At 39.5% G+C, this 20513-nt stretch overlaps 2 protein-coding genes across 5 annotated transcripts in view; one reads left to right on the forward strand and one right to left on the reverse strand.

Moving 5' to 3' along the window:
• The first annotated feature begins 6661 nt into the window (after positions 1 to 6661).
• Positions 6662 to 8104, forward strand: sf3b5 (splicing factor 3b, subunit 5). Its single transcript, XM_034552081.1, has 2 exons — positions 6662 to 6772; positions 7409 to 8104. Exon 2 carries the CDS (start codon positions 7435 to 7437, stop codon positions 7693 to 7695), a length of 261 nt encoding a protein of 86 aa, XP_034407972.1. The 5' UTR covers positions 6662 to 6772; positions 7409 to 7434; the 3' UTR covers positions 7696 to 8104.
• Positions 8105 to 16081: 7977 nt separating this feature from the next.
• phactr2 (phosphatase and actin regulator 2) overlaps positions 16082 to 20513 on the reverse strand; it is a 33386-nt gene continuing 28954 nt past the window's right edge. For all 4 annotated transcript variants that reach the window (XM_034552873.1, XM_034552877.1, XM_034552876.1 and 1 more), the window contains 3 exons: positions 20234 to 20371; positions 19185 to 19261; positions 16082 to 18280 (listed from right to left, as the gene is read on the reverse strand). In XM_034552873.1, coding sequence (XP_034408764.1) covers positions 18265 to 18280; positions 19185 to 19261; positions 20234 to 20371 — 231 coding nt within the window. In that variant the 3' untranslated portion in view covers positions 16082 to 18264. The remainder of the gene's footprint in view (positions 18281 to 19184; positions 19262 to 20233; positions 20372 to 20513) is intronic.

The raw sequence follows: 20513 nt of genomic DNA on the forward strand, positions 1-20513 counted from the left end.
TCCTGTCTTCAAATACAAGTATATCTTGTATTAACAAGCTTTTCTTCTACACTCAGAAATGTGTAGTCCAAATAACAAACAATCTAAATGAATTATGAGGATACTACCAGAACATATACTTTGTAGGGGCGGAGCAGATATTAATTGAAATTCAGCAGCCATCAGTTGTAGGCTGGAGCTTTTTCCCCATTAATCACAAGTTGTCTCCTGGAACTGGAATTTATCTCCAAATTATTGCTGTAATGTAAAGACTTACTATTGTGACAACTCTCCATATTTCAGCCATAAGGTGCTGCATCAGCTCAGGGAGTATGTGTATTGGGCTGGGGATTTAGATATCGCAGCAGCAGATATTTTTGATTTGCAGTAAAAGCACAGGAGTAACGAATAACATTAACGACAGCTCTGGTTCAAGTCATCTGTCACATTATGGGATGTCAGAGAGCCAGCATGCACAACACCAGCTCCATGGAAGTGTACCTAGACATATACACATGTAAACATATTTGGCAAGATGCATGTCCTCCGTGTCTGTGAGAGAGGTGTGAGGATTTCTAACACCAATGTGTTCATTATATGTACATTTGAAGGGCATATTTATAATCGTTCATCATTTTATCTGCACAATGCGGGATAGAATATGAAGTAATATACTGTATAATATTTTAATAATAGGCACTTTTTACAGCAGCCATTTTGACAAATCATAGCAGGATAAACAAAAGGTGTAATTAATTCATTATGGTCCAGTGTGTCACAGCCATGCAGTGAGTCAGCATGCACAAAACAAGGCCCCTGGCTCACCTAAATGGGATAGGGCCATAATTAATGTTATTTACAGAGCAGTTCATGGATAATATACTTTTGGAAGCCAAGCCCAGACGTTAGCGGCACATTAATTCCCTTGACAAGAAGCCAATGAGATCTTTCCATTGGATTTTATATGAATGCATACATATGAACACGTTTTGTTCTGCAAGTTAATCTTCACAAATAAACACCACTTTTATGACCATTAAAAGCTTCAAAATAGACGAGAGGAGTAATTACGTCGTAATGTCATAAAACAAAACTTTAAAATAAAGACCTTTTTTCAGGCATCAAAACATTTAAAAAAACGTAGACGAGTGAAAAGGAAGTGTGAAGATGCTAACTCAAAATGGCTGCTGCTCTCTATTTCATTCTAGAAACTTTTATTCTATCGAATGGTTAAAGACTGGAAACGCAAGTCATCTGACATCCTTTGCTCCTCCCTATTCTAGGGAGTTATTCTCAATTATTAAACCAGCTTAACAGCACGTGTCATTTTCTTCTGCTCCTCTCTGCCCCCGCCCCCTCGCTCAGCAAGTGGCCACGCCCCTGACATATGGCGCCTACGTATTACCAAGTGTTGAGGGGATGGGAAAGAGGGCAGATGCAACTGACTGAATCCTGTTTGCACATCATGTTCATTTTGTCACATATTCATATTTCATATTTCACATGCCTTGATTGCGTAAATGACATGAGAAAAGTTTGAGTCGTCTACAAAAAGTTACTTCAGATTTCAGGCTAAAATGTAAACGTGCCCAGTGCGCAGACACCAGACAATCTGTGAGGTCACCGCGGATCCAAAGTGTGTGCATGCATGTGCAGTGTGCATGAAGGTGTTGTGAGAGAAAAACGTCCCCAGCTCGGTCCCAGGAGGGCGTGGGCGCATCTCTGCATGAATGTTCATACGTACATGCCTTTTTCTCCATCCTCTCGGGGAGCCGGGCATTATGTTATTGGAGTTGGCAGCATGATTGCTCCTGTCACAGCGATTATTATCAAGTGTCGTTGAATGTCCCCTCTCTCTGCAGAGACAATGCTCTCATTCAGACATGACGTTGGGAAGCTGCCCATGTCTGTTCGGAAAGCTAATCAACCAAACTGAAGTTAGATGACCTCATATTTCAGAGACTTTGTATCAGAAGCACAAAAAACATTTCGTTTTTTTCCTACAGAAATGTGATACTATGGCCCATTTATATCCCCTGTAAGGAACTTGGCTGTTTGCAGACCGGAAACAACAGAGAATGTACTTACAAATGCACACATTCTGTTCATATTTTCTTAAATTAAGTTAATCATCTGGTTACGATTCTGCGCACGCTCACTATGTAAATATTTGTTATCTGACGTTATCGATTAAAAGCGCATGTTTTGTACATCCTGTAATCATGTTTGAGATCACGAGTGCCATAAACTGTGTCGAATATCACTGTATCCACAACCAGCATGGGCTAAATAAGGAGATTCAGCACTGCACCTGTACTTACAGGAAGTGTAATTCCTATTAATTTGAGAAAGTCACGCAATGCTCTGCATGTCAGGGTTGTCTGCGTTCCAACTGTTCTGCTCCGAAGGCTCCAGGGACCAGTTTTGTTTTATCTTTGCCCCTGCTTGTGGATTTTCTCATAACCAAAGCCTTGAGCTAACCAGCTCTTTACTGAAGCGTAGTGACCACTGGACAAAAATAATGACCTTTTTAATTAACAGCAAATAGAAACGCACGAAAGAGTGAGATTGTAAATTCAGAACTGTGCCAAATCCAGTTGAATCCCTGCAACTCAGCGCTGTCATAGGGCAGCATTTCCTCCAGGCTGTGTTTCACACCTTGATGAATGGCGAACCGGATCACACCATCTGACCAAGAGGAACATGTTGCTGGTGTGGTCCACAGCAGATCAGGAGGATGACAAGTGGAAGCCGTAGAGAGAATCTTAGGAGTGGGGAAGTTAAACCGACAGGAAACAAGCCAGAACTAGACTGTTGGTCCAGATAATGTGCCGCTATGCAAACGACCAGCGGTACCTTTGAAGCTGCCATTCAGCGCATTACTTTGTCTGCCATTGAACCAGCCACTCAGCAAAGGCCGGCAGTTTGAAAGCTGACCAATGAGCCTCCTCAGTTTGTCCTTGGACTAACCAGCCATCACTGTAACAACCCTACAGGGTGTATTTTGTTTTTTTTACTTCTCCTCTCTATCTACCTCTGACACCTGGAAGTTGAGAATGGCTGCATCTCAGGAGGTTTGTTTAAATCACTGGAAGTATTGCTGACTCCTTTTTTTACGAAGCCATCATTCATGAGAACTGTGGGTCAGCGGAGCCATCCAGTCGGTGCGGTGTCGCCATTCATTCCCCTGATTTCATTACCTTTTCCTCCAGCTAGTGCTTTGCAGTTCCCAGAACTGCTCACTAAAGGATCGGCTAGCAAAGTTTGATGATGCCCCTGTGACTATTATTTTACCGTAGAGGTAGCTCCCCAAAAGTGAGAGAAGACGACATCTATCAGGCAAGAGTACAAAAACAAAGAACTACAAATAAGAATTTACATTAATATACTCCGATTTCTCGGGGAAGGAATTAACACATTATGGGAATAAAATGGAAATATTAAGGCTGTATTTGCCATGTCATATCAAGATAGATTCCAGGGGCAAATTTAATTTCATAAGTAAGTCATAATCCCATAATTTGCAAAAATAAATGTATTCATTTGTTCAATACATACAATGTCCAGTGTGCCATGTGGTGAGTCAGCTAACTTGGTGAGCAAGTTGATCAATGGGGAAAGGTACCTTGTGTAATGTTAATGATAAGTCATAATTTGATAAAATGTTTTACAACAAAGAATGACTGGACATAGATTAATTAAAACGCCTCCATTAGTGTGCGTGATCGAGCTAAATCCCACATCGTAACAATTAACTGGCGAAGAATAGCAGATAGTATCAACTATCTACTTTTCTTTCAACAATGACCTGCTGGTTAACTGAAATATTGTAAAAACAAAAACTAGATATACTCACTCACGCAATATAATCCACACTTACATGGCAGCATATAGCCCTTTGGCTCAGACAGTGCAGTAGTGTTGGCTGCCCGTGTGATGGGAGCATGGACTGTGCATGCAGACAGTTTATTATACATAAGTAAGTATAAATATACTGAATACCAAGAATTTAACTCACTGAAAAAGTGGAACACTGACTTCTTGGACAATCTGTTAGTACTTTAAACTGCAGCAAGACATTATTTGTCCAATATTTGACTATAGAAATCTCAATAAGGCACCAACACCACAATCAGAGCCAAGCTGGTGGCGAGCGGCTGTGACAGCGTCCACCTGTCACTCAAAGCAAACATACTCAGCTTGTGATAAGTCATGACGTCTTAACAGTTGTTTTAAGAATCATTTTTGGAAGGAAAGCCTGAATCACAAATGTGGCTGCGTGTCTATTAAAAGATGCAATTTAGTTGCATCTTGGTAATATTGGGAGTTTGTCTTTTTGGGGGGCTTGACCCATATTAGAGACTCAAATTCAGGGCACTGTATGTCAGCCTCTACCTCTGCAGTTTAGACTATTCTTACTTTAACTTGTCCCTCTGCCAGATATGTGGAAGTCTAATTCTAATATGATGGGATATTATTTTAAAATGAATCATTCCAAAAGGAAATCCAATGCTATTCTAGTAACACAAGTCTGTAATTTTCCAACTATTTCCCAAGTCTCCATTTTCACAATGATAAGAACCGAAGAACATTGGACTCAAGAATAATCCTGTTAATAATAATGACATTCAAACACACGAATGGAGATAATGAAAAATAGAAGCATAATGTAACAGCACATCCAGCCTTCAATGTCATTTCTCCTGCTTCAAGTAGATTTCAGCAGACATACATATAATTGTGTCTTTATTCTCATTCAGATGCGAATCCCACATATTTTCCTGTCCGCTGCCCTCATTGTGCTTTCAGCTTCTCTTATGCCAAGGGAGTGGAGATACAATCTGGATGTATCCCTCAAACCACTTTGAACTCCTCTTTTACCCATAAAGACTGAATACGTGGCACGGCAGCATACCACAAGCATAAAGGAATGGAAACTAATCAAGGCTCATAAGATCCTCTGGGCACTCCTGCTTTTTTCTCTTAATGACAATAGCATCGCCACCACAGCTAATAAGGTTTCTTTGACCTCAGGTACCTTTGAGATCACAAATGTAATCTCCATCCCTCTAGATCTCGCCATGATAAATGGACCTTCGTCTCTTTTCACTGTTATCCTTCATACCAAGTTATTTTCCTCGAGTATTTTTCTACAGCTATACAAAGAATCAATATGAGCTGCAATCCTTGTGGCATTTAACTGAATAGAGTATGATTATTATTATTACATTATTACATGTCATTTAGCTGACGCTTTTATCCAAAGCGACTTACAATAAGTCCAATGATGTAATCACACATGGGAAGTGAACCTCAATGATGTGATTGTATAATGATGGGAGATTTCTTTATCACTGAACTCCTTTTAACGCCCTGAATGCGTGTTGCTTTCAGCATGTCAGTGGAAATTAACCTCTGACGGCATTGTTGTACCTTACTTTGCTTTTATTGATCTATTATCACGGCAAACTTGTTGATTCTTTATGGATTTCTATTTATATTCATTGCTGGCTGGACACATATAAAACAGAAATAGTGCCATCAACATCAAATGATCAACCTATTTCTGACATGCACCATAACTTGTCTATTCAGAGGCAAATTTCCTCCTTGTGGAAACCATGTAAATTTTGCGAGATCAAGGGGCTAAAATCTGTAAATCTTTCACCATGGCTCTAGTGGGAACATAAGCAGTAATGTTCTCGGGTAAAGGCAGCAAAATGTTCCAATGTTTTAATGTATGAGGGGTTTATGTAGCATAAATGTTAAGGTAGTCTGACCCAGATGTTGTCTGCTGAGGACAGCCCTACCGCTAGCTATTATGCATTTGTTTCCCTTTTGGTCTCCCTCCAATCCTGTTTCTAATGAGAAACAACTAGAAAAAGGAGCTGACTCCGTTCAACCAGCAACATGCTGATACAAAAACAAAAAACCTGCATGTGCAAAAGTCAGGTAATTGTCCAAAGTGCTCCCATCGAGTGACTGAGTTGTGAATTAGCTTTGACTTTAACAAAACATATCAGACATTTACCTTAACAAAAAGGTGCACCTTTCTTGTCTTTAAAGCTTTAGGGATGAACGCACTCCATAAGTACTCTGTACGTAAAATGAACAACAACTCAAACACTTTGTGTTTTGTGTATTTCTAAATAGGAAATGTTAACATGTTAAACCAAGATGAACATAATAAACATTATTACCCACATTTGTGTGTCAGCCTGAGGGACAAACAGACAAATAGTCGATGAAACTGTATTGAGCTCCTTCAAAATCAGTTATTTTCAGGTTTGCTTTTTTCCTCTGTGGTTCTCACCATAACTAGTAATTGCCATTACATTATCTTGTATCTACTAGTATTAAACCATGTACAACTCGGTGGGGCATGCTATTAAAGTATGAAGGTATATTTGTGTATTTATTACGCAAACCCAAAAAATGTTTTGAGAGCTAATTTCTCGGTTGTAAGTCAAAATATATAAACTGAGAATACATTATTTGTTAGTTTTGCTAATGAAATAATGTTTGGCTGCAAATCACAAATCTTTGCTCTAAAAAAAACAACCTTTTTTTGTTTGCGTAATAAAAACACAAATATACCTTCATATTAAAGCACATTTTAACAAACGTTTGCGAACAGGAACCTTAATAGTTTCAGGTTTTGTTTCTCACCGGATAGTTGTAAACGGGAAAACAACCGGAAGTCATCCTTTCATTGCTTTGCGACGAACTGCGAACGCAGCGAAAGATTATTTACATCTTCAGCCTTCGCTCTAAACGCTTCACATTTTATCGAGTAAGTCTACTTTGCATTTGGACGCTGTACGATAACTCAGGAATACATATTTAGTTAAAAGAGCAGTTTTAAGTGATTGTTTGTCCAGCTAGCACGAGCTAGCTCCACGTTACTGTTAGCCAGAAAGCCATTGAAAGCAACGTTAGCATGCTAAATATGCTGTTTTAAACTAACATAGCATGCTTAATAATAGTATGTTTAACGTTAGCATTCTAAAGATGCTGCCTTATACTAACATAACATGCTTAATAATAATATGTTTAATGTTAGCATGCTAAATATGCTGTTTTATACTAACATAACATGCTTAATAATAGTATGTTTAACGTTAGCATGCTAAAGATGCTGCCTTATACTAGCATAACATGCTTGGCGTTAGTAATAGTGTGTTTAACGTTAGCATCAACGTTATACGGCTCAAAGCGTGGGAGCTGTTTACCTGAATTGTCCGATTATATTGAGCAGTAGCTCGCTCAAGCACACAGCAAGTGGTTCATTTTACAACGACTAACTTGAGCCAGATATGTAACGTTAACCGTTTAAACTACATATAAACACAGTCTTACAGGGCTAAAATGCAATCAGTTTTCCTCCGCATGACTTTATGAACTGATATTGCATCTGACTTTTCTCTAGAGCCTCTGGGACTCATCTCCGCGAGAATGACCGATAGATACAACATCCACAGTCAGCTGGAGCATCTCCAGTCTAAGTACATCGGTACAGGACACGCCGACACCAGCAAGTGGGAATGGCTGGTCAACCAGCACAGAGACTCTTACTGCTCCTACATGGGACATTTTGACCTGCTCAACTACTTCTCTGTGGCTGAGAATGAGAGCAAAGCCAGAGTCCGCTTCAACCTGATGGAGAAGATGCTCCAACCGTGTGGACCGCCAGCAGACAAACCTGATGACGCTTAAATTGCACTTGAGTGAGCTGTGGATGTTTTTACACGATGTTTATGCTTCTTTTTTTTTTTATTATTCTGTTGGACACAACTTTATTTACTGCTAAACATATTCAATGTTAAGCTGTTCTGAAATTTCTGACTAAAACTGGCCCTATTTGACCGTGCCATCACTAAATGGACTGTCCAGTATCACAACAGACGATACCTGGACACAGATCTTTACATTGATGCTTCTGGACAACTTAAAAAAACATTTACTACAAATGTTGAAGAAAGCAAAGTAGGAAATGCTTCAAGATCTTAACATTTCCTAGTAGAGATGATGGAAAAGACAGTGGTGAACTTTCATCTGTCAAGTATTGTATTAACTGAGTTGTGTTCTTCTGTTTTGATTTAATTAAAATTCATGTGTTCCCATTCGAAATGTCATTTCTATGTACAGCTGTTGGGCCGCCACCAGTAAAATACAGCTTCAGTACTCTTTTGCTTCAGAAGTGATGAACAATATTCCTCTAAAAATCCCTAATTTGGAATTTTAATGATGATGGTGGTGGTGTAGCACACACCTTTTTCAATGTGTGTTCAGTTAGGTTGATTAAAAACATATTTATACTCATTAAGTTGCTCAGTGACCGCTCATGTCGTGTATGAAAGCATTCAATTTGCTCTCACTTTCGTATTCGAGTGTTTCCTCTAATTCACCAGATATCTGTAAATTGCATTAACGAAACAAATTGGGCAAATTCTACTCTATGCATTCAATATTATTATTTTATTCCATCTCACAGAAGAGAAAAAATATAGAGAGAAAAGGACAAAGTAAGTAAGCTCCAACAAAGAAATTGGCTGAATAAAAATAGGGAAACAAGGAAACATTTCTTCACCATTAACAATTGATATATAATTAAAACAATATGTGGTTGTTTGTATGAATAGTGCAGAGTACTCAAAGTTAATTCAAAACTAGGGTGTAGAAGTCAGTCTGGGACTAGAAAACAATTTATCGTCATGTGTATACACTGCACAGAGGTTTGTTTCAGCAGTTACTTTCATTTGTTTGGCCTTGCAGATTCAACAAACTTGTCCACCTCCAGAGTCTCTCACACATGCACCACATCATCCACCCACACGTTTGAGTGCACAGGGATCAGCTGTGCATGACTTATCCTCACATCCTGACCACGCTGTCTCGTTATGTCTGATTGCCGAGTAAAGTTATACATTGCCATGTATTTAACACGTACTGTCTACTTTATGGAGAACCGTTTATCCCTCAAGTCAAGAAAAAAAAAAATCAAAAACGTAATACGAATATAGGTGGCTGATTTTCATACACGATCCTTGTGTTTAATGAAGCTACTAATTGCATCTTCTGCTTCTTTTGAAGAGCAAGTGATCGCAATTCCAAAGTGCAAATTAACTTCTCAAGCAGCGACACCGGTTTAGAAACTGCCATGAAACGCAGCTCATGGCACACATTAACGAAATTATTCCACTGTTGAATTTGAATGGGTGCCTTTGATCAGAAGTGTGAGTTTAATATGCCACCAGTAACATCATGAGAAATAATTATTTCAAAATGCAAATCACCTCAGGGTGGTTGATGGTGAGTAGATGTTTGAAGTTGCAGCTGGTAAGAGGGCTTTCGCCCTGGCTAAAGTGGGCAGAAGCAGAAAGAGACGTGTGACTGGGAACGAGCAGCGGGCGCCGAGGTCGGATGTGCTGACTTCAGGTGTTTAGTGGCAGCCAAACTCACACACACACATACACACATGCAGACACCTGGTGGGAGAGGATGCTATGCATGACTCATTGTTGGATTGAGAGACGTGTCAGCGGGAGCCAAGGGAGTTCTTGTATTGCACATCACGTCTGGGTGTGTGTGTGTGTGTGTGTGTTGGAGGGTTACTTAGTGGGGTAAGTCCTTGCCATCTGTCCTCACTGAGAATCGTGCAGAAGGTGCTGCCAAGTCAGGCATGGAAGCAGCGTGAGGTGTGTCGTCACACCCCCACACACACACATGCTCATACACATATAAAACACACATGAAATGCTTGACTTGTTCTTTCTGAGCACATACATAGACGTCTGCTGCACAGTCTCCAGCTACATTAGTGGAGATGGACTTTTTAATAGGAATAAGGCTTGCACGTGGGTGTACTTTGATTATAGACTCTCAAATAAAGCTTCAATACCTAATTCGTAGGTGAAGCACCCGAGAGAGACCTCCTCTGCACAGTTTCTTTTTTTTAATTTCAAGATTTTCTCTTAAGAATAAGAATAAAATGAAAATATTGTGTTAATATACTGATGAAATCATCAGCAGACTAGAAATTATTAAATAGGCTGATCAGGATGACTTCTAAATCTCCCGACGCCTCCAATTTGTACGTGAACTAATAATGTGCCAACATCTAGAATGTTCTATAACGTGTTTTCATCCAGCAAAGGGAAAGAGCAGTGTTTGGGAAACAGCTTGTTGTTTTCCTTCTGGAGACCTTCACAATGACTAGAAATATTGTGTACCGCCTGCCAACAAACACAAATACACTATGAAGACTTTTACAGTTCAAGGACACTCATAATACATGTTATATTTGCAGTAAAAACAGATCATAAATGAGCTGAAGGGAATAACGGTATTGAATTCAGCAGACGGATAGACCATATTTGTGAAATAAAATGTATTTTAGTTTTTTCAAAGTGCATGCTAGAAATATTTAATGCTTCCATACTTTTTAATTTCATACCATCTGGTTTTGAGGTTGTCGATCCAAATCCCAAAAAATCAAACTCAAAGAAAAGCACAACAGCTGGGCTTTATTATATTCTGAGGCCAAACTGGAACCACCAAAATGTGTCTGAACACACAAAAACAAAATTGTCTTCCTTTTATATTTTGAACTTTGTGCCTGCAGGGTAATGACCCAATTAAATAATTATGTTTGATAATGGACCCCCTCTGCATATGTAGCCCATAACCCTGTGCTACACTATATAGGATCACAACATTTTAGCCCCACTGGCGCAGCTCGAGGGATTATGTGTCGCTTCGGTCCAGATATGATTTATCACGACTATCGGATAGATTGCCGTGAAATCTTGCACAGTCATCTCATGGTCCCCAGAGGATGAATCCTAATGGTAATCCCCTGACTTTTCCCCAGCGCCAGCCACCATAAGGTTGACCCATGTGGGTATGAATGAAATAACTCTGTACTGTCATTACATTTGGAACATTTGCAATTAATAATCATCACTTTTTACTCACCCACACTGTGTTTTGTTTTTTTCCAATTTCAGGAAGCACTCAAGCTGAAACCTCTACAGAGAGATGAAGTTCAGCTCCACTTGAAGCATTTTAACTGTACTAACTCTTTTAATTATTTATTTATTTGTTCTCACTGGTACTGAGGTAAGTGAGTAGAGGTCTGCTTAGACATCTCACATCTCAACACCCACTGCATCGATCTAATCTCACATGGCAGTTCATTATCACCTAACCCACGTGACCACTCAGGACCCAGTGGGGCCTTGTTAGTGAGGCAATTAATTATGTACCTACAAGTGACCCATTAAAAGCTATAATTAGAGTGGAAACTGCAATGACATTGTTGCACGTTTGCATTTTTAAATGGTACCTAACACCGTGAGCGGCATCTTCCACTAGCCACTCGCCTTCTATGCGTCTCGTTCGTCTCTCTGATTACACAGGAAAAGGTCCAGGAAACACATTCTCCCTCGTCAACTATGAATACTCCCACAATCCGATTATCTTTGCCCCCACACCGGTTTTATCCTCCTATCTGCCTTAACCCGCCTACATTGTGCTCCTCCGTTCTCTTCTTCCCTCCTGCTTTTCTTCCGCTTGCTCTCTCCATCTCCATCTCTGAGATAGGCTTACCCATGGAGTGGGAACATCCAAGATAAAACACACAAGTAATGACTCTCCAGCGGGGGAAATAACGTACATATCTTCTGTGAAGAACGCCGGAGAAGGTGCCTGGCGTCATTCTCTCTTAGTGAATGCAAACAGAGATGGAATTATGGCCCTCAAGGTCTTTATGATGAAATACTTTGTGTCTCCTCTGAGCTTTTTCAGAAGCGGTTTTGTGCACTGACAAATCACGTTTAGCTTTTTGAATTATAGGCTGTCACTCGCTGAGCAATGACCTTTTCATGACATTTTTAAAGAAAAGAACATCAGAACTTAGTTTTAGATTTATTATTTATTATTGTGTGTGTGTGTGTGTGTGTGTGCGCGTGTGTGTGTGTGTGAGAAGGAGGTTTATGATCACTGTGGTCCAGGAGGACATCTTCCAGGTAGAAGCACCAGCTGCTGCAGTTATCTAGCTCTCCTAGCTGTCCTGCTCTTCTCTATAAAACCGATTATCACCACTGGCTCTCTCGTGCATGGGGCGGCAAAAGGCCGTACATCACAAGCAAACCAAAAGCGTTAATTCACACCTTTCCTGTCACCGCGGTCGATCCAATGCACATTTCTTCTGTAAAATCAATCCAGCGGGTTATCAGAGAAGGCCTTTGAAGTTGAAGGTGATTCACGCCTCTGACTGTCTTCTCATTTCCTACGGAAATTTAGATTGCAGAGACAGATTCTCTGCAATCTAAATTTCCGAATCTCCTCATCCCCTTGACTCTGCAGCTTTCATTTCGTTGTCCTCTTCCTCAGAATAAATTCATTACCGACACTTCCTCTTTAAGAGGCAGGCTCGTACTCTGGATGAGGCTGAATAGAAAACATACGGCTGGTACTTTAATACTTTAATGGTCATTCGCATATCCTCCCATATAAACCAAAACACACACTGGCTCAGAGGTTTAGGGATGCTGGCAACGTGCATTAAAATATCATGCACTCTGAGACCACAACATCTATTTGGCAAAATGTAGTTTTAATGGCACAGCAGAGTAAAGTGGTTTGACTCTCTGTCCTCTTGGGTTTGCAAAATGTTGGCTGAAGATGCATTCAAATATCTCTGTTTGGGGAGCAGCTATCAGAGTTACTGGAGCCGTCTCATTTTACATTTGTCAAATTAATTTGTATTACGACACGCAAAGAGATGTGATTATTTTATTTTTGTTGGATCCGAGTTCCTTCCACTTGGTTTTATTTGTAGGCAACTGAGCTACAAGTGTGAAAAGACGGGTAGAGAAATCTAAACAGACCAGAATTGTCAGTGTTGACACTCTTATTGTAAGTTCAGAATATAGTGATGCATTATTTTATACATACACTTTTATCACATCAATGTGGATCTGATTTAAAATGTTCATAATCATAGTTTCATGCTAATAATAATTAGCTCTTGACACAAAGCACATGCTGATGCTGATGGGAATATCATTAGCTTTACTGCTATTTAGCAATAAATCAAGCGATTAAATAAAAATAAATCATGTGATGGTGGATGTTGTTACAATTCATCAAATTAAATGTCATAGCAACCCACCTCATAGTTGTTGAGACATCTCACTCAAAACTACAAATGTAGATGGCGCGGGAAGAAAGTCCTTAGCATTCATTTACAGGGCACAATGAACGTTTATATATAAAATCTCATGTCAATCCATGCAACAGTTTTTAAGATATTTCAATCTGGACCAAAGTGGTGGAGACACACCCAAATATATATGTATCAGATGAGTTTGTCCTTTTGTGACCTAAAATCTCAGCGAGAGGCTAAAAGCATAGCAGGGTTCAATGCATATTTCTTAAGAGTCATTACGCTGTCACCCTCGACAATTATTCAAATTCAGGGCACGAGGAAGGTGACGAGACAAGCTGCGCTAAAGGCTTTCTTCATTTAAAATATAATAATAATAATATCCTTGAAAGGCGTAATTGGCACTAATTCCCACACTTTTTAATCTGCAGACAGGCCGTAGATTTCTCTCATAGCCGTTTTCAGCTGTGGGGTCAGAAAAAAATAATTGGTGCCGCTTTGAATTATTTCAGGAGATCTGAAAGGAATGATGTAATGTATTTAAGATTAAAACCACACTGAGACTAAGCGTCTATCGATTTTATCTCTCTGAAAAATGGTTTAGGATACGTGGCCTTTAAGGACTCTGAAAGCCGTCGGCAATAATACAATAATAAAAAATAACGATCATACGCCGAGAAAAAACAAGAGGACTAAATAGAGGTTTTCCAATTATTCTTTATATACAAAAAAAAACAATATACACAGTTTGGACACAGTAGCTGTTTTGGGGATACATGACATCATCCTATGACTTCAAAGACCAATACAATTTTTGAAAAAAGATAAATGATTTCCAATGACATTCAATGCATTTAAAGCTGGAAGGTTTACATCGTGACTGACACTTGTGATCCCGAGCGAATCGTGACACCTTATTGTGACGTTCCCATGATCAATAAACCATTACATGTCGAGGAATAAACGCTTCAGGGGCCAACAGCAGCAGCAGTCTGATTATGGCTCTTTGATATCATTTGGAGGGGGGGGGGGTTGATTTGTGGAAGTGATAAGCCTCAAGCTCCGCTCCAACAGCAGACTTCCTCACATGTAACATGTTCATTGTCATGGGGGAAGGCTCCGGGCGCTACAGATGAACAGCAGGTTGCAATGCTTTAAACCAACTCAACTGGAATTGTAGAGGTTTTTCTCAAATAAATATAATGGCAGGAATTGTGTATTTAATACTTCGACGATGCAAAGACATGAGGGTTGTGTTATTATAACTTTTCTTTGGGGTTTATTGTGTATATTTCACAGTTCGATACCAGATGAGATGAAACAGACTGCAGACTCCCTCCTTCTGATTAATACTGACTGGTTATAACGTAACACCTACAACTAATTCTGGACTACAATATGGATTTATGCATCAGTGTTGCAGGGAAAAAAAAAAATATATATATATATATATATATATATATATATATATATAAATAAATGTGATGAAAGTCCAGACCAGGACTCCCTTGTGCTGTGTGTTAAACTATACAACAAGCTCTAACCCTGGATTTACACATACTTTTACCCTTCTATGTATTTATAAGCAGTATAATAATCATAAAAGCTTTGTAACCCACTACCTATAATTCAGTGTTTATTAATTCACTTTGTCTCCAATTATAACTCCTACGATTTAGCATCCATAATTGTTGTATAAACAGCTTATGCATGATTGTCAGCACGGTTTTTCATGACTGTGCAACTACGAGATATTCACACAGATTTAAAAACAGGTTTAAAACCATTTATGAACGTGTTAAACACGTCATACTTGATCAAATCAACGAAACATCAACGAGGCAGAAATGATGCCATGAGAGCGGCGAGAGTGAGCCAGAACAGTAATGTTGTGGACCGGACAGTTAAACAAAAAGCTGGTAATTTTATGTACGTTCATAATTATGAGATACCCCCTTTCACATTGTCACCTTTGTGATAAAAAATATTGGTTACAGCTGCATTAAATGTCTTTATATCTGTGTTCACCTCCTTTAACATGCACCCATCAACTATATACTGCTTATAAATGCTAGATAGGCTCGGTTGAAATAAATATGTTACCAGTAATGCTTTAGAGATTAACTCCTCTTTTCAACAGAGATGCAAGCAGCATATTTATGTTTACTCAGCCACGCTGGGATAAAAGCTATTCCACCAACACTTTATATTTGTGTATAATGCTAAAATGCTTATTAGTCTTTGATGCATTCTGTTCACCTTTATAGAAGCTCACTTCATGTGCAACCAATCCAAATCATGTTTCGTCACTTGTAAAAATTCATCTAGATTATATACTGTGCATGAACCACATTTGATTTCAAGTCACGTCCTGTTTTTGTTTGTGTTGTAGTTTGTGCAAGGTGACCTGCGGTCATCGGAAGAAATAAATCAGAAGTGATGTTTAGAAAGGATTATAAATTGCTTTTAAACGGAGTCCGTGGAATACAGACTGCATTGCACCTGCTGACTTCAGTTTAAGTGGAACAGAATACAAAATAAGATGTATAATTACCTTCCCATATTCAGGCTGGTGCATGGTCTGTTAAGGTAACAGGTAGGTTTGGTTAAGACGTGGCAGTTATTCAACATACTGCTCTTAATATGCTGCCTGGAAACAGCTCGTACACATGAACTGTTCTTTTCTTTCTTATTGTCCGGGGAAAATAAAAAAAACAAGACAACTAAAATCACGAGTTTAAAACCTTCACATCAAAGTTCTATTGTATCATATTGGTAGTCAAATTGATTTCAATGTATGCACATGCTCGATATACATGTACGTGTACAAAATAATCAATACATACATATATATATATATATATATATATATATATATATATATATATATATATATATCAACATAGACATGAATGAATACTGTTGGTTCTTTTCCATCACTGTACATCATTTCATGTTACAAACCCATTCACATTCAGAAGCAGAAAGAATAAATCTGTCTTTTTCAATTCTTATTTGTATAGAATGACGAATGTGGTCGAGGTTGGAGGTCTATTATGAGAACACGAGCCTTTGGACGTCAGCAAGCTCAATATGTCAACCACTTTTCAGTCAACATCTCCTCTATAGTCCAAATATGCTGGGAAGAAAAACATCTTTTAAAAAAAAAAAAAGTTTAATTCTTATATAAACCTCTAGACCGAGTTTTGTTTTTATTTCTGTCCCAGCTTCTTATATTCGTGATATTATATAACGGAGAGCAATCTATAAGGTTTTCGGTCCTTCCCCATTTCAGCCAAACATTTTGCCATTCACACAAAAACAAAGCGTTATTAATTGAGCCCCTTCACATTAAAATACATCTTGTAGTATTGGAGCACTTCAAAGAAGAAAATCTATAAATGCACCGAAGGTGAACGCTAGACATCCATAAAACCAAACTACCTCAGCCACGTGGCCAATAAATCATAAATTTAGGGTCGAAACATATTTCCAGGAAATACATTATTCTGCCTTATAACCGGCCTTGTGTCTGCTTAGATTACTATAACACAAATCAATATATTAGTTTTGCTTGACATGTGATATTTAATAATAATAATAATGGCTCAAACTTTTGGGATATACTCTCATTGAGCTAAAGAATAAGCTTGTAGCCTGCTGCTGGCATTGACCTTCAAACTTAACACTCACCAACAAAGTGTGAGACGGTGTTATTGTGTATTTCCCCAAAAAGGTTGGAACAATTCTTTTCTATTCTGAGGTTCAAATGATAAATCAAACGCAATAAAAGCATATCTTTGGATGCACTGTGCATGTTAGGGCGAGATGTAGAAGGACCACAGATGAAGTTGCAAGAGCAAATTCAAGGAAATGGAAAATAAGGTACTTCTCGACTTCTTCCAGAGGACTGTTGATTGCTTCAGTGGGGAAACTCTCAGTGCCTGTTGGTCATTTATAAAACCACCCTGGGAAGTCCGCCACGCCGAATCACATAACAAACCAAACGTAGAATCAAATACCTGCTTTTTCTTTGGCACCAAATTAGAGCTTCAGCCAAAAGCCTAAAATGAAAAGTCAAAGCTTGAAAAGTAGATCCTCTAAACAGCAAGTCCAGCACTTTGTGAACAGGGGTTTGCACTTAATAACTCAATGTCAGATACAGTATATGATGGCACACGTGGTCACCGTGTATCATCAGGAGGCGGAGGGATAGTTATTGTCTAGAACTGGAGTGATTCCCATTGCACTTCACTGTTAAGAGCCTCAGGTGCTCACCGATTCCTAGGCATCAGCAGTTAGAAGTACAACACTTGCAGATTACATTAAAATCTTCATACTCACAGATTATAACTCTAATGATATAATGCCCCCTAGTGGCAATATACTTTAAATGTGTTTAAAACTGCAGTATTTCAGATCCAACTCCGAGGAGGCACATCAGAGCCGAATCCACTGCCTCTCCTCCCTTCTGATCTGTGACATTGGCACTGAGACCGGCACGCAACCATCCAATCACTGCCACTTCCTGTTCTAGGAGGATGCCCATATATGGACATGTGGCTGTTCATAAACAAGGCCTACCGTGGCAAGTACACAAACTCTCTACTACAGCTGATCCACATTCACGATACTAAAAAGGTCACATTGCCCACTTTTTTGGAGCCTGTCTATGATGAAATGAACCAAAACAACAACAAAAACAGAAAAAAAACATCACATACCAGCATGTTCTGGCCATATAGAATAAATAATATAATCAGAGTGCTATACACGCCACTGTCCTGACTATAGATATGTGCAAATGTTTCACTGGTGTCCACGGATGGCCGAGGCCTTAAGACACACCTGTTACTGTCAATATAGACAGAAATGTATTTCATCAGATGCAAGAGGATCCCAAAGAGAAATGGACTGAGCTGTGTACTGAGGGTCTGGGGGTCTGAGGGTCTGGAGGGTCTGGGGGTCTGAGGGTCTGGGGGTCTGAGGGTCTGGAGGGTCTGGGGGTCTGAGGGTCTGAGGGTCTGAGGTTCTGGAGGACCGGGGGGAGGGGGCTGCTGGGAGCTGTGGACCGGAGATGTGTGGCGCTGATGTCCAGCTGGCAGTGAGAGTGCTCAGGGCCGATGGAATCTGGAAGTAAATAAAACACACACATGCACAATATGATATAATATCTACAAATCTATCGTACATGCATACAACGTCGTTTAGGGTTGCAATTGGTTGTTGGTTCTCATTTCTTCCAACTTGATGTTTTTAAAAGTGACAACACCACATCACAAAAACATTATTTTAGCACGTCTTTGATAAAGCAAGAGAAACTAACAGCAAAATCTGAATCTGCAGGTTTTTTTGGGATCTTCACCAGGCACAAAACAATTTATTGGCGCCTTGAGCTGCAGCAAATTGCTTTAGAGAAGGAAAATTGTCCGGCGTAATGATGTTTTTGGAGTGTTTTGTGCTGAGCATCTATGACTGCAGCAAGGATGAAGGTGCTGCTTGCTACATCAATTATTATGGGATACAAAAGATGAGATAAAACGTCATCTATCCAGAGGGAAATTGCTGTGCAGCAGTTGCAATGCAAAGTGGGAAAGGTGCAAATATAAAACGTGCATTTATAAAAGTCTCAGATGACAATAACAAGTGCTCATCTAAAATATGTACAGCATGTGTCATATGAATATAAACGGTTAATAGTGTTCAGATTAGACTTTTTTATGAAATTGCAAAAAATAAAAATGAAACATTATGTAATTACATATTATAATTAAAATGTGTAATAGTTACTACAGGTGAATTGGACCTCTATGCGCTCTGTACAGCCAAACAATATGAAACCATGTCACACAGATCTCGCCCCAGGTGTGTATCATGGCTTTGATGTTTGTGGAAATGACTTTGAAGGATCAGAGTAATAAAGATATTGATCAACGTGAACTCGTAAACTGCAGGATTTATGGTAATGAATCACTAATAAAGCGTGAGTTATCGTCCGAGTCGACTAAATGGTGGTCATCAACCGCTCGAGTACCTGGTAAACTGTTTGCTGTCTTCATGGACCTCCATCTCTCGGCTCTTAAACTCATTCAGCTCCTTACGGATAGCAGCCTGAGGGGCAGAGAACACACACACACACACACACACAAATCATAAAAATGTAACAAGCAGGACAAGGCCACCGGATCCACAAACACACACACACACACACACACACACACACACACACACACACACACACACACAACTGTTTTTTTCTACTCTAATCACATTGGACTAATTGAGCTATTTGTGAGTACTTTACATAAATATGTAGCTACAGACTTTTCTTCAGGGAACTGCCCACAATTCATAATGTAATGTTGCAATGTGCTGGCAAGAAAAGTGTACACATGAACATGTACACAGCAGCAAACATGGGCATTGTTCTTCGCTCCCTGAGGATTATGTTGGTATATTTTTGTCTGTTGTTGTCAAACAACATCAAAATGTTCCTCATACAGCATGAGTCCCTTCCTCTGGCTCTCCGTCTGGCTGTGTGTGCAGTTAAAGCAGATTAAAAGTCGGTGAGGGTTCAGCGCTCAGGAGGTCTTTGATTGTTCTATGTTGTGTAGTATTAAACATCACCAGCAGAGGGCAGGTTGGACATAGAAACTGCCCTCCAGCTATCCCTAAGGAGCTTTCTGCTTCTATGACACTGAAGAGCTTGTTCAGTAGATCTGCTGCATGCACGCACGTATATTCTCTGTGTATCATCTCACTTCATGTAAACACAAGGTGAATGTCATCAAGTGCAACAATAGCCTACACAGAAAAGAGGAAGCTGTTACGCCGTCAGATTAAAGATCACAGTTTTGGAAACCGTCCACAACAATCACACATGGGTGCAATGTGCAGGTGTCTGCTTTGACATCCTTTAGCCACCTGCCGTGACTGATACACTTACTGTTACACATGTGTAACGTATGCAACCCAACGAGCAACAGCTGGATACGTTGATAACATAATAAAAAGGAAAAAAACTGTCAAACCATAAGAAACAAATAGTCACGATATTACAATGCGGCGTGTTAACTTTAGCACCTTATCAGCGGGTGTAAGCCGGGTCCAGGGTTTGTCTGCCCGCCGGTCGTAGTCTTTGGCGTCCGTTACCTCCACGTACTCGTTGAAACACAGAATCCTGCGTTCAACGAGCTCTGCCACTGTCGGCCTCACACTCAGCTACACACACACACACACACACACACACACGCACACACACAAACACAGGAGGAAGAGAGAAATTAGATCATAAACATCAAAATCAAGAATCAAGAATGGTCCTTCCAGTGTGTTTCTTTTTAGTCTCAAGTTACAAGTCTAA

The sequence above is a fragment of the Cyclopterus lumpus genome, chromosome 15 (assembly GCF_009769545.1).
Source record: "Cyclopterus lumpus isolate fCycLum1 chromosome 15, fCycLum1.pri, whole genome shotgun sequence".
Taxonomy (NCBI): Eukaryota; Metazoa; Chordata; class Actinopteri; order Perciformes; family Cyclopteridae; genus Cyclopterus; species Cyclopterus lumpus.

Excerpts from the sequence above, each read along its gene's own strand:
- sf3b5 (XM_034552081.1), top strand. The coding sequence starts at position 7,435 with ATGACCGATAGATACAACATCCACAGTCAGCTGGAGCATCTCCAGTCT.